Source organism: Vulpes vulpes, chromosome 11 (genome assembly GCF_048418805.1).
Source record: "Vulpes vulpes isolate BD-2025 chromosome 11, VulVul3, whole genome shotgun sequence".
NCBI classification, from domain to species: Eukaryota; Metazoa; Chordata; class Mammalia; order Carnivora; family Canidae; genus Vulpes; species Vulpes vulpes.
In genome coordinates, this window is record NC_132790.1 from 73,935,379 (window position 1) to 73,949,811 (window position 14,433).

General features: G+C 40.3%; 2 protein-coding genes across 4 annotated transcripts in view; one reads left to right on the plus strand and one right to left on the minus strand.

Annotated features, from left to right (window-relative positions):
* Nucleotides 1-7,630, minus strand: part of RAB5A (RAB5A, member RAS oncogene family) — a 29,574-nt gene extending 21,944 nt beyond the window's left edge. The window contains exons 1-2 of one of the 2 annotated variants that reach the window (XM_026006434.2): nucleotides 7,011-7,630; nucleotides 3,563-3,818 (exon numbers count right to left, since the gene is read on the minus strand). In XM_026006434.2, coding sequence (XP_025862219.1) covers nucleotides 3,563-3,725 — 163 coding nt within the window. In that variant the 5' untranslated portion in view covers nucleotides 3,726-3,818; nucleotides 7,011-7,630. The remainder of the gene's footprint in view (nucleotides 1-3,562; nucleotides 3,819-7,010) is intronic. The other variant, XM_072726748.1, reaches the window with a different exon arrangement.
* A 37-nt stretch (nucleotides 7,631-7,667) lies between these two features.
* EFHB (EF-hand domain family member B) overlaps nucleotides 7,668-14,433 on the plus strand; it is a 52,096-nt gene continuing 45,330 nt past the window's right edge. For both annotated transcript variants that reach the window (XM_026006435.2, XM_072726747.1), the window contains exons 1-3: nucleotides 7,668-8,340; nucleotides 10,766-10,846; nucleotides 11,816-13,303. In XM_026006435.2, the coding sequence (XP_025862220.2) occupies nucleotides 12,464-13,303 (840 nt within the window). In that variant the 5' untranslated portion in view covers nucleotides 7,668-8,340; nucleotides 10,766-10,846; nucleotides 11,816-12,463. The remainder of the gene's footprint in view (nucleotides 8,341-10,765; nucleotides 10,847-11,815; nucleotides 13,304-14,433) is intronic.

The window sequence follows — 14,433 nt, forward strand, 5'->3', positions numbered from 1 at the left end:
TTAAAAAAAAAGAAAAGCAATTATTCTAAGAACCACCTCAGTGTAAATGTAATATTGATTACTCAGTATACAAAAAGCAGTGGTTCTCACACTTCAGTATGCATCAGAATCACCTGGAAGACTTGTTAAAATATAAGATGACTAGTTCCACTTCAGTGTTTTGATTCAATATAGGATACAGGAATTTGCATTTTTAACAAATTTCCAGGTAATATAGATGCTCCTGGTAAAATTCTGAGAACCACTGCTCTAAAACAAAGCTCAAAAAATACAGTATCTGCAAGAGGAACACTGTTAATGCTCTTACATATAATTCTATAACGTAAACCATACATCTGACCTTTCTTTGATGATCAGTGCATACAAAATTAAACTGTAGTATAAGACATTTATCTTTCAAAAGAAAAAAAATTGAATGGCTGCATCTTATTTCATTGCATATTCTAATCCTGCTCTGACTTACACCGAAGATCCACTTGTTTAAAAACAGCATTTAAATATGTTTAAAAACAAGTAGTTTTTTTTACAAAAGTACCTCACTTGAAATCTTTAAAGTCTTTAGCTACTTAAGATGTTAAGTGAAAGATGGCCCACCAATCCCAAAAATATTTACTGAAGCAATATTAAGCCTCCAGATGAGATAGTAGGAAGGAGACAACCACCTGAGCATTAATATTCCTTGCTAACCTTCTGGGCTTGTCTTAAACACTAAGACTTCAAAGCAGACTTTAAAGCCCTACAGATAAGCTAGAACTCCTCAAAATGCTTAACCCACAACCTAACTACCTAACCTCATTGTGAGTGCTACAGGGTCAAGGGGCAAATTGTATAGGACACTGCGAGACAACATGGATTCTGAAATTAAGCTATCATGTCTAAGAAGAAACACATAAACTACCCTGATATTCTTGATGAATGTAAGGTTCTAGAATACACAAATTCGAGAGTATAGCATATGATTCCCACATTAAAACACAAACAGATGAAAATTTTAGGTGAGTCTTCACACCATAACGAGTATTACTAGATACAAACAATCAAAAAAAATCAAGCACAGATAAAATGCAAAACATTTGGTCAAGTTCATTTAGATAAATCTTACCACACATCAGCCAAAACAAAAATACATATTACAAGTTATAGACCCATTGTGGTCATCATTAAATTGCTTAAACCTTGAAATCCTTGAATGCTTAATCAGAATACTATCAAAGTTCCTAAGAGGGAAGAGCTGTTAGCAAAGAGCATAGAAGAATAGCACTCACTGTAAAAACATCAAATCACTGCCTCACATCTTAACTTTACACAATGTTTTATGTCAATTATGTCTCCAAACAAAACCAAAAACTAGTAATCACAGCTGTAATCATAATGGATGTAATCATAATGGCACCATACCTCCTAAAGATATTAATATGTGGTCAACATCCACTGACACAGAAATTTGTATATAAATGCCTTTTAAAGTTGATTTTAGAAGCTAGATTTGATCTGTACAAGTAGAATATTAAGGAAGCTTTACATGTAGGAACAAAAAACTTGAAAAACTAATGAAATGTAAACAAGCTAATTTGTATTAAATGGAAATGGAGATTTTTATATATGCATATATACATGTATCAGAAGATATGTATGACTCATTGATACAGGGTTAAATTTTTCTTGTAAATGTCCTCCCTTGAAATGTCAATAGGAAAAAAATTTGGATGACCATAATATCCAAAACAAAAACAAAGATTCTAGTCTTAGGCTGCTGAGGCTCCTGTAGTTTTCCAGAAATTCAATTCTTTACTATAGTACTTCAGTGTTTTTGTTATTTTAGTATGTACTGTGAAAAGAGGGAGGGTGGCATATATCAAGGCCCAATCTTGTCTGGCCCAGGTATTATAGCCTCAAATGCATATGTACTTTGGGAATTGCTGCCCCTGAAACACCACTTGAGAAGTGTTATTACCTTGAGAGGTAATATTTCATTACTAAACCAAACATTTATGTTTGTGGGTATGTATACATACATATATATTAACAAAGATACCCTAAAGAATGTATAATATATTGTTCATTAGATTTCTAACTCAAAAGCCCCTTATCATGGACCACATTTTTGATGCTCACCCATTATAAAAACATAAAACACTACAGGTGCCTGGGTGGCTCAGTCAGCTAGAGCTGACCCTTGATTTCAGCTCAGGTCTTGATCTCAGGATCCTGGGATCATGCCCCCCACCCCCACCCCCCAGGGGCTCCACACACAGTGGGGAGTCTGCTTGAGGATTCTCTCTTCCCTCTGCCCCTACCCACACCTACCACCTGGTGCTTTCTTTCTCAATAAATAAATCTTAAAAAACCTCATAAAACACTAAAACACAACACTGTGTAACTTGACAGACACAAGAACAAAAGAGGTTGATAATCCTCACTCATTCTAAGTCTATTAAAGTGGAAATTAGTCTATTAAAGTGGAAATACCACCTAAGTAGTATATTTCTCGTATGCAGGCAAAGCCAAGAGGTAGTATAGTTTTACAAACTATTTTACTGGAAGGATTTGAACTATGTATAAAATTCCCAAGTGTACTTGAGGACAAACACCAAATGCACAACATAGAGTTATACTTCTAAAAGATCTGAAGTTGTTACATGTCACCAGTCTCATGCATATCAAAAGTTTGATTTTTTATATGTATGAGGTTAAAATACACTTATGTATTCCTTTAAAAATATAGTACTGTTTAATTACACGCCCCTTGCAAAATACTAATCTTAAAGCTGTGCTTCCTGATACTACCCAATTCAAAAGCTTCATATGACAGATGAAACCAAGGCCCTGAAAAGGCTGTTCTGCCCCACTGCTATATAGTTGTGAATTTGATTGAATTCAATTATCAAATTTCCTGTCTTCTACCCACAACACTGCACTATTAGTTGTCTCTGTCCTGCCTCTTACCTTCCCCTCATCTCAGCTCTAACACAACTATTGTATTCAGTGCTTACTCTACACTCTTACCCCCTCCTTCATCTTTCCCGACAGGTCCCATTTCCCTTTCATGTCCCTCTTCATTGATCATTGACTTTTTCTCTTCCTTCAATCTAGGAGCATTCTTATGCAAGTTTAATACAATTTAATTAATTTTACTAATCAGTATAATTTATAAATAGTCCAACTATATAGAATTAGAATTTTAAGGTTAACTTTTACTATTTTCATTACTCATTCTAAAGCCAATATAATTTAGCACAAATGCATATTAATTTGAAGAAGTCTCTAATCATTATCAAGGAACAGGTATCAGATCAAATTCAATTACTTGGGACATTGACTCTGTTCATGCTTGCATATGTATTCCAGCTTTTACACAACCATCTTGGGGATAACCAGGAAATCAAAATGTAGGAAGATGCTACCTACACAAAAATCCAGATAATTTTTAAATCTTGAAGTCTGCTGAACAGTTTTCTTCACTGTGTGACCTATTTTAGGTATTCATCATCATGCAACTGGAAATGCAAAATTTTTGCCAATGTATAATTCAATTAAATGAAGGGAAAAAAGAAAATCTCACCCCCTATGGTACTCTCTTGAAATTCATGAAATTGGCCCTTCACAAAACGAAGCACTAGGCTTGATTTGCCAACAGCAGACTCTCCCAGAAGTACTAGTTTGAACTGGCATATTTTATTTCCAGTATTTGGCCCGTTGGGTCTTGTTGCTCCTCGATTAGCCATGTCCAAATTTGAAAGAAGTCCCTAATTTCAGTCTCTTAAATGAACTTCCAGGATGCAATGTGTCAATTTTTTTCTTTCTGGATATACAGAAACCTGCACAAAAACAAACATTAAGTAATTAAATACACAAATCAGTAAACAAATCTAACGATCACTTCAGTAAATTTTGTCTATAACATATTATCACATAATTTTAACATCCACAGGACATTTAACACAATTTAGTTAAATTCACTACCTTTGTAATGAAATAATATAAAGATATGAGATTTAACTAAGCCTAAAATCCTGTTGTAATGTTCAAAGCTTTTTTAAAAATTTAAAGCTAATCTTTATTTTTTTTTTAATTTTTTATTTATTTATGATAGTCACACACACACACAGAGAGGCAGAGACACAGGCAGAGGGAGAAGCAGGCTCCATGCACCGGGAGCCTGATGTGGGATTCGATCCCGGGTCTCCAGGATCGCGCCCTGGGCCAAAGGCAGGCACCAAACCGCTGCGCCACCCAGGGATCCCAAAGCTAATCTTTATTAAAGACTTAACTGTGCCAGGTAGTTAACTAACACAGTCATTAACAATCTTGTAAGACTACTACGATCCTTAAAAATGAGGAAACAGGCACAGAGAGGTTAAGTAACTTGATTGAGGTCACACAGTTACTGTGACAGAGCTGTGACAGAGCCACAAAAGAGCTGAGTTTCAAACCCAGTCAACCTGAGAGGTGACTCGAGTTCAGGTTCTGGCGCCAGACTAGTTGGATTAAAAGAGTTTCAGGGAAAACGAAGTTCATAAATAGAAAGTTCTTACAACAGATCCTAGAACACATTAAAGCTCAATAAATGTTGGCTATTAGTATGTGAAGGTCTCTGTTAAATTGTACACTTTTTGCTTAACTAATATTAATTCTAAAGCAACAAGTATTTTAAAGCTCTCAGGTTTGTGTGTCTAGTGGCTCAAAGACTTAAAATTGTTTCCTTATGTGCTCAAGTACATTACTCATGAAAGTGTTAACAGTGGTTCATTAATGTGGTGAGCTTAGTAGTGTCTTATTTACTTAAACTTTCCTGTAGTTTTGGGCCTACTTATTAAATATGTCACTATTGTCTGTTTAACACATCTAGAAAAACCTAGCCTAAATGGCAACTTCTGTATTTTTCTATTATCTAATACTAATTTTCAATCTCAAAGGAATAAGGGAACATTAAAGGACTCTTTTCCAATCTACTCACAAATCACAGTTTTCTCCCATCTTTAGCTAAAATCTGATTATGTGCTCATTAAACCTGATGGTTCCCTGTTATATCTCACTTAGGTACCTCATAAGAAATTTGCCTTCCTTATAAAATTAGTTTATATAAGAGTCTCTTTGGACAATTAATTAATATCCACGAGACCTTACATTCGAGACAATAAAATCACCGCTGACTTATCTAAACAGCAGCTTTGCAGAATCCTGAGTAATACATACTGAACTACTTACACATGAAATGATCTGTCTGAATTGCTTCCAAACAGTAGGGATGTAAACAAAACACGACTGGCCATAGATAATTTAAAGCAGGTGATGGGTTCATTTTACTATTCTCCCTACTTCTATATATTTAAATTATTTTCTGTAACAAAAAAAAAGTGCTCCAATCCCTACACTGACCGCCTCCCCACCCCCAAAGCTAAAAAAAATATGAGATTTGGGAATCTAATCCTGATTGGCTATACCAAAGTCTCCATTTCCAAAGTACCTAACTCAAATACCTGCTGGAGAATTAGATGAGAGAATATATGTTAAGAAAAAAATCTCTAATACAGGGACCAACACATAATAGGGATTGAAAATTGGAAATTAAAGTGGCCCTTTCATGAAATGACCAAGTATCAACAGATCATGCACACTGAACGTGTACCAACACACCTTCAGATATTTCAATACCAACTGAAACGCTTCTCAATTGTCTCATTACCTACAAAACAGCAAACTAAAATACTTGTCAAGGACAACATACTCTGAATTTCCATGGTCCAAAATTTCAGGGAAAACATGAGATTCTCAATAAAAAATTACGATTTTAGCTTTGCCTTTAGAGGGTTAAAACTGTTGGAATATGACCCCCTCCAACGCTCTCTAGCAGAAAATAAATCTCGTTATAAAGATACAGTTAGCATGAGAGTAAGATTAAAAATCATGTGCATTCATTTGTATTCACTACTGAAACTTTTGTTTGGCAAGACGAAAATTTTGCATAAGATGCTTTTTAAATCTTTTGATTTTCTTTGAGAATTAAGTGGCAGTCTAAAGGTCTCTTGGTGCTCTTTACTGAAAATAGTATTAATAACAGCAGCTAACCAGATACTACGTGCCAACCACTATTTGATGAATTTTGCTTACAGCACCCCTATGAATTCATATTATCCCAATTTTAAGTTAAAAATAGTTCCTGAGCTCTCCTGAATTACCATAGTGTTGTACACGTGTTTTTTTTTTTACCCCCCAAACCAGGGAACTGATTTGACACTAACAAAAACCAAAATATGTGAATTATGACATTCGGAGCTTACACCCTGAAAGTCTGGGTGGGGGGGGGGGGTAATCAGCTTCCAAGGGAAGAGAACGGCAGGACAGGTTTAATAAGGTCTCTCTCTACCCACGGTGCGTGTTCAGCGGCCTAGCTGTCTTGAGTTTCTTAAAGCTGCGGTTCATCACCTTGTCACAGATGAGACAGTCCCTAAGCAGACCATGTTGACGAGCCTCCTCGTCCCTCCATTACCGGTGTTTGGAAGTCGAAGGTAGGCGGAGCTCCCCAAATTCACACCTGCCATAGGCCCCAGTTCCTCCTTGGAGAGTACCTGAGTAACTGATACCAAACTCCGGATGGCCTGAACAAGCAAGACCCATGCAGGCCCCTTGGCCATCTTTCCCATGCTGCTTCCCCGAACCTAGCCTGGCTTCGGCCGGGACCACCCCCTCCAGGACTGCCAGGACAGGGGCCAGACGGAACCGCGGCCTCCGGCACTCTTTCAGGCCGCCATCTTGAGAAGGGAAGAGGGTGACACCCGTCGCTCCCTCAGCCACTCCGCAAATCCCGGTCGCCAGAGCTCTTTGAGGAATGAATCACCAGGGCCCGCAGGACGAGACGCCGGGCTCGACAGCTCTGGTCCAGGGCACTGGCGCCGGATAAGGAAGAATGGGCGGGGGACTCCGTGACGGCAGGGCCGCAGACAGACTGAGGGCAGCGCATAACCTGGGGTCCCGACTGGCTCTAGGCAGGGAAGGGGCGGTTTGGTTACCTGAGGCCGCAGCACGAGGAGCCGCGGGGCTGAAGCAAGCCTCCCAGCAGCAGGTCCCAGGCGCAGCCCGAGCGGAGGCTGAGGCCGTGGCGGTGGCTTAGACGGCGGCGGCGGCGCGTCTCCTCCTCAGGCCGCTCCCCTCAGACTGGACCGTGCGGGGATCGCGCCGTGGTGCCGCCCCCGTCCGGCTCCGTCCCCGCCTCTCTCCGCTCCGCCTTCCTCTTTCCTTTCTCCTCCTTCGCCGCCGCCGGCGCTCGAGTTCCGACTAATTCTTCCTCCTCCTCCCTCCTCTGCCTCCTCCCCTCAGGCCAGCCGCGGGCTCCGTCGCGAACCAAAACACAAACACTCTAGTCCCAGCGCGGGAGCCACTTCCGCCGCCCGGCGCCGGCCTCGCCGCCACGTCGCTGCACGTAGCGAACTGCGCCCGTTCGTCACTTCCGCCGTGGCCCGTCCCACCTCCCCATCCACTCCCCCGCCCCTTCGCCAAGCTCTCGGCTGGGGCTGGTGTGCCGGGCCGGGGGGGCCGGGGTGGGGGGGTCGGAGGGGGGGTTGTCACGTGACCTCCGGCTCCTCCAGGGGTCGGAGTCAGCCTCCTTCTTCCTCCCACATCCCCGGCGAGCGCGGCCCCGCCCTTGCCGGCGCCATTGTTATCTGGCTGGCGGTCTTGGGCTCCCGGCGGCCGCGAGCGGTGCAACTCTTACTGCCTTGCTTTTGGAGAAGCGCGAGAGAGCTCGGCTTTGTTGCTCCCCGCCCTTGTGGGGCGGCGAGGTTCCCTCTGTGCATATTAGCTCACCGTGCCAGTTACCCTACTCTGCAACACCCCAACCCTGGCAATTCGGCTCAGGGGCTTTCTGGGGAAGGCATTTTTAGTACGAGAGCCCCCTCCCCCCCAACATGCCCTAAGGGGAAGCCTGGGTAGAGAAGGTGCGGTATTTACTCCTGGGAAGAGGATTAGACTCTCTGCATAACAGAGGAAATCTTAAAACTAATAACTTGCTTTTTATTCACATGTTACCTATTTTTGGTGTGTGTGTGGGGGGAGCGAATCTTAATAGCCCACTTTTACTCAGGGTTTTCCTTTCCGAGTTATTGTTGTAAGTGCTTTACAGGAGTTGTTCCATTTCACTCTTAACCCTACCAAGGTTTCACTCGAATATCTGAAACTAATTGCCTTCCTATTTTAGAAATACTAACTCCCCCAAGTGGTCCTCAACGCTGTCTATCTAGCACAGTTCCTGGCTGTGGAATTAATGAATGAGGCGTGCCTATTTTAAAGGCAAAGAATTTGAAGCAAAGATTGGGGAACTTACCCAGAATGACCACTGAGCTGGTAAGTGAAATTGTATTGAAACCCGCATGCTGGCTCTAGAACCTGAGTTCTTAAGCAGGATTCCAGTAAAAGGCAACTCAAAACACTTGTCACCCTCTACTGCAGAACTACGTAACACACCCTTCTTTGGTTAAATTCCGTCCAATAGTTTGCAGCCAGGCATCTGAAACAAAAGAATTCATTTTGTAGTTTGGTAGAATGTTAAATTCACTTTTTTCAGGATAAGGGCTACTTTTTCAGTTTGCAGTTTACCATGTGTAGCCCTGTTTTGAGACTATAAACATTGCCTAGGGTGTGTACTTGGGGCAAAGTAGCCCATGGATTCTCTGTCAACGAAGAGGATTTGAACGCCTGAACAGCCAGTCTTGGAGATCAACTCCCCAGTTACTAACCAGAAGAGCACAATGTGTCATACCTAAATGGTATCTGTGGCACTTTATCCCTAAGAGGTTGTTCCAATACAATATGTTAGTCATGTTAATACCTCTTGGACAATCCAAGGAAGAATCAGGAAATAGGATATGGCACATCAGTCTTGGCATGTCAACAGTATGTCCCAAACCAAACCCTATTCCAGTCCAAACCTGCTTCTGCTTCGTTGACTGGCTTCCAGTCACCCGGACTTGACAGAGCAAAAATCATCCTCACTCTTTCCACTTTCCTTCATAAGCCATTGTCCATTCTAATATCAAAAATTCTATAATCCCCAAATCTGTGATCTAATCTCAAAATTTGGGCTATGCTGATATCATATAAACAGAAATTAATGCACACCCCTGCTATCTTTTCAATCATTTTTACATTCAGAAACGTTCAATGATATCTTACTTGCAAAATAGAGTCCAAAGTTATCTAGTCCCAACCCACATTTCTTTCATCCTATTTCTCCCTTTGCCCAAACTCTTGCTTTACACCCTAATCATAACAGTCTACTCTGTGTTCCCAGAATGTTGCTTGTGTGTTCCCATCTGTTGACATATTTGATCACTTTGTTCTCTCACTTCCAGAACGCTGTTGCTGCCCGTCACTCCAGGATTCACTTTGGCCAAGATGTTCTTGATCACATCTGAGGATATAGTTGACCCTTGAACCATGCAGGGGTTAGGGGCACCAACCCTCCATGCAATTGAACATCTGCATATAATGTTTGACTCCCCCAAATCTTAAGTACTAATAGCTTACTGTTGACTAAAAACCTTACCAATAATGTATTTTGTATGTTATATGTATTACATGTTCTATTCTTAAATGAACACCTAACTTTCTCTTAATTTTTTCCTATTTCCACGTTATATCATTTGCAAGTTTTTACTAAATTCTGCAAATCTCCAAAAATTTTTCCTGTATATTGAAAAAAATCCACATATAAATGAACTCACACAGTTCAAACCTACTGGATTTGGTTATCTTTTTCCAGTAGTTTCACAATACTTTGTTTTACTCTCTATAATGGTTCTAATATCTATCTGCCTTATTTTATAGTGCCTAGACTTTTTTTCTCAGGCTTTCATTCCCATTAGGGAATCTAAAATCTCTTGGAGGAGGAGGGTACCTGGGTGCCTCAGTCAGTTAAGTATCCAATTCTTGATTTTGGTTCAGGTCATGACCTCAGGATCATGAAATCAGGCCCTGCATTGGACTCCTGACACACTGGGCATGGAGCCTGCTTAAGATTCTCTCTCTCCTTCTTTCTCTGCTCCCCCTGCCCCATAAATAAAATAATAAAACAAATAAAATCTCATAAGGATTTTAAAGTTCTTAGGGACCAAGACAATAATGTATTCATCATTTCAATTCCTTGTAAAGGATCTTTGATATAATAGGCACTTCAAAAAATTTTGTGAACCTAATTACATTTAGAATGATAAATTTTTGACTTAAGACTTTACAAATAACACATGGATGGTGAAATTTATAAATTATTAGGAATTCCCCATTTCATTGTTCTAGGATATTGCTTCCTCATTTATTTTTTCTACCAATTGAGTCTTTTAATTCACCTCTTTCATGAATACATCCCACAGTATTTTATAGTTTAGTTATAATGGTTGCCTTGAAGAATGCTGCTCTAGTGGCTAGCACTTCTAAGCTTCACTGGCGATTTGGGAGAGACTGATATGCCACAGTAAAGCTTCGTTTACTCTTGGTGCTGACATTCATAATATGGCTGTGCTTTTTTCCTAACTCTAGGTAACTAAGAAGGACTGATAATTGCATGTATTTTAGTGTCAAATGCAGAATCCTATTGACAGAATTTGTTAAGGCAGCTACAAAGTGGACAGGCCTTACATAAAGTTACAGACTTGAAGAAAGCCCTTAGTGCTTCCCTTGTTCTCAAATCTCTAAATACCACTCAGAAATCCCTAGCACCTTGTGTCTATCAACCCCAGGACTCTTACCCTATATCTTCTACCTTCTCTTCCAGAAAATAGTAGAAGAGTGAATCAAAGATGGTAATGACTGGTAACGTGCTCTTTTAACTGGGACCATCTGAGACAAACCTAAGGTAATTCTAATGTAAGGATTTGTAGGCATGGTGGCAAGGCAATGAGAAGACAACAGGACCTTGAGCTAGTCATGTTTAAAAGCTTTGTGTCTTTGCAGAGCTTAATACAAGCCTCAGTCCAAAGTTACCTACTTAAGGGACTTCTAAGCCTACCAATTCTAAAGTAGTGCCCCTTCATATCAAAGTATTGCTTTCTCCATTACACTTGTCACTGTGAAACGATCTTATTTATTGGTTTAGTGGATGGTTATCTATCCCCACTAGAGTGTAAGTTCCAAGAAATAGGGATTGCCTTATATTTCATTATATTCCTAGCACTGACACAAAGTAGGTAAATAGTTATTTGAAAAATGAAAGAATTGACTGCTTATACATACAGACATACCTTCATTTACACGCTATCCAGTCACTTAAAATGCTTAGGGGGAGAAGAATATTTATATTAAGTATCTGAGAGTGACAATATACAATTTTTTTCAAATGTGAATAATATGTCCTAAACATTTAAGTTTTTCATAGAGTTTCTAAAAGACTAGAATCCTGTAAATTCTTTTTTTTTTTTTTTTTTTGTGAATCCTGTAAATTCTATTCAGATTCTAAGCTAAGTGTTTTGTATCCTCTGTATGTGTGGAACATGGCAAGTATTCTCCAAATACACTTTCATTAAAACCTGATAAAAAGAGGGTGCTTGGCCGGCTCAGACTGAAGAGTGTGCAACTCTTGACTTCAGGGTCGTGAGTTCAAGCCCTACACTGGGTGAAGAGAGTACTTAAATAAATAAACTTAAAACCTAACAAAGGTGTAACCCCAATTTAAAGAAAATCCCATGCTTAAAACGAGTTTGTCTGCCACAATATTTTAAAAAGACAATAGGTGTTGTGTAACACATTCAAATTTTAATATAAATACTTTTTAAAGGCTAGTTATTAAAATGTAAATATTCTCAAAGACTTTGTTTCTGTTCCACAGGTACCAAATAAAATCACTTCACGGAATTTAAAGTAGTTCTTTAGGCTAAAAGAACTACATGCAGTATGCATGTACTTGCACAAAGAAGGACCTAAAATTGATGGTCACCACCAGAAAAATGACTACTTATTCCCTGATCGCCAGTACAATTAATAGGCCAACTGCCCCGAGGAAGCCCATGGCTAAATTCATCCCAGGGGAATTGAGTTGCTTGCTAAACCAAAGAGAAGATGGTGAGCATAGTGCCCAAGACCACGTCCTTTAAGTTTTCTTGCCCTCCAGATCTAGTAAGGAAGCTGGCAGAAAACACAAGAGAGGGAAGGAAGGAGAGAAAGTAGGAGCGGGAGAGAAAGGAGAGGGAGAGGGAGAGAAACGGAGCGAGCCCCAGTGGGAGAAATGGGCGGGGACCTGCCTGGAGAAACAATTGCGCGCCAAGCCACGCCCCCGTTTCCTAGGTAACCGGGTAAACAGACTTTCATCGGCTTTCCTCGGTGAACTCTGCTAGGTGTAAATTAGTAGGCAGGAAGCTGTGGGCAGGGAGTCCGAGTGGAGATGTGTTCTTTCGTGAGACTGGGGTCCCCTAAAGGGTTGAGGCACCACAAGATATTAGGAACTTCCCTTGAGCCAGGTACAGCTTTTCCTTGAGAGATGAGTGACGTTGAAGGAATGAGGGTGTCAGAGAGGAAATCTCCTCCTCGGAGCATGGAGGTTGGGCTCACCCACGAAGGAAAGGATGACTTAGGAGAGAGGGGGGTCCTTATGGGAGCAAGATCTCCCATAAGGGAGTTAGGGTTCAGAGTGGGATTAGGGAAAGAAGATTCCTCATGCAGGGGGAGCCTCCTGGTTGGTAACAAATTTGAAGAAAGGATAACATCACCAGAAACAAAATTTCCATTGGGGATGGAGCTTGAAATGAAATTAAAAAGACAGAATATTTCTGGAACCCTCCCGGAGAGGAGTAATTTAGGAGTCTATGGGGTCTCAGCCTCCCAGGAAACAAAATCTTCTCCAGGTATGTTGCCAGGAAGAAAGGGTGTAGAGAATGAGTGTCTTCTGGCAGGATGTTCTGGAAGGATAATACAGCCTCACTTGGGCATGGTATGTGAAAGTCCACAGACTCTAAGGAGCAGGAAAGGTTCTGTGGCTGGTTCCTCTGAAGGGTTAAGGGCTTCACTGGAGAAGCAGCCTACTTTGGATATGGAACCTAGACAGGAACTGGAGAAACAGACCTGTGTGGTGGTGAAGCCCAGTGCAGAGACGAAGCCTCCTGTGGATGTGGAGGTGGACACTGGTCTACCCAAACTAGAAGAGCCAGATGAAACAGGGCCCCAAATAGGTTTGGTGATAGAACCTACTGAGAGCCAGTTTGCCCAACAACCCGAGGAGAGAAAGGAGGCTGAAAACACTGAACCAGGAGTGGAGCCTCCAGATCGCATCAGACCGGTATACTCTGGGAAATTTTTTGATCGGATGCCTTGCTGGCCAAGTGTAAGTGTTTTTTTTTGTTTTGTTTTGTTTTTTCCCCTAGTACTTTCCCAGGATCTATGTATATCCATGTCTTAATCAAAATGATAAACTGATGAGTTTGGATTCATGGAGTCAAAACTTTCCCTGAGCTTCTGATATTCCTTGTCCCATTGGATTCTTTCCAGCTTTCACTTTGTCTGATTTCGTCTCATTCTTTGCCTCCCTTCCTAGATTTCAGCTTTGTGTTCTATGCACACCAGTGGTTCCTCTTAATTTCTCCTGCCTTTCTCCTTTGACCTTCATTTTATTTCTTAATCTGCATTTTCTCAACCCTCTCACCAAGATACATATTGCATCCTAATAGTCATATAATGAAGGAAAAAAGGAAAAAAAATTCCCCATTCATTATTTATTCTGTGAGTTACTCCTTTCAGCAAAGACTTGTGGTGGTGGTGCTGGTGCCCGTTTTGCTAGATACAGGGCAATATAAAACAAAAAAATATATATGATCCATATACTCTAGGTTGAGGCACTCATTCCAATGTTAGAGACTGATAACTAAATACTGTTATATAGGTGTTCAAATGAATAGAAAACAAATGTGATAATTTCTTAATAGAAATGTACTCTAAGCACAGAGCTCAGTGGAAAAATTGGGCAGCTCTGTTTGAAGGAATTGGAAAAGGCTTTGCAGAGGAAGAAATATTTGAGCTAATTTAGAAATATTTGGGCTCATTTGAACTAATATGTCAGATGGAAAAAAAGTTTGGAGCACTTTTGGCAAAGAAAGGCAGAGAACATAACCAAAATTAAAGAAATTTTAAGAAATATAAGCAATACTTTTTATTCAGCATGGTGTTGATACAAATGAAAAATACATGGAAGAAATCTAAACATCCAAAATATAAGAATAAAACATATGGAAACAGAAGTAATGGGATAAAATTTGCCTTTCAGAAAGATAATTCTGATATCAGTAGTAACGATGGATTAGAAGGGGAGATATTTAATGACAGGAAAAAGTTAGAAGGCTTAATCAAAGCAATTATGGATGGAACTTAATGTAGAGTTAGAAAGAGAGGAGAGTACAATTTTGTAAGCTTTTTAGGAGATGATATTGTTAAAAATTGCCATCCAGGGACATCTGGGTG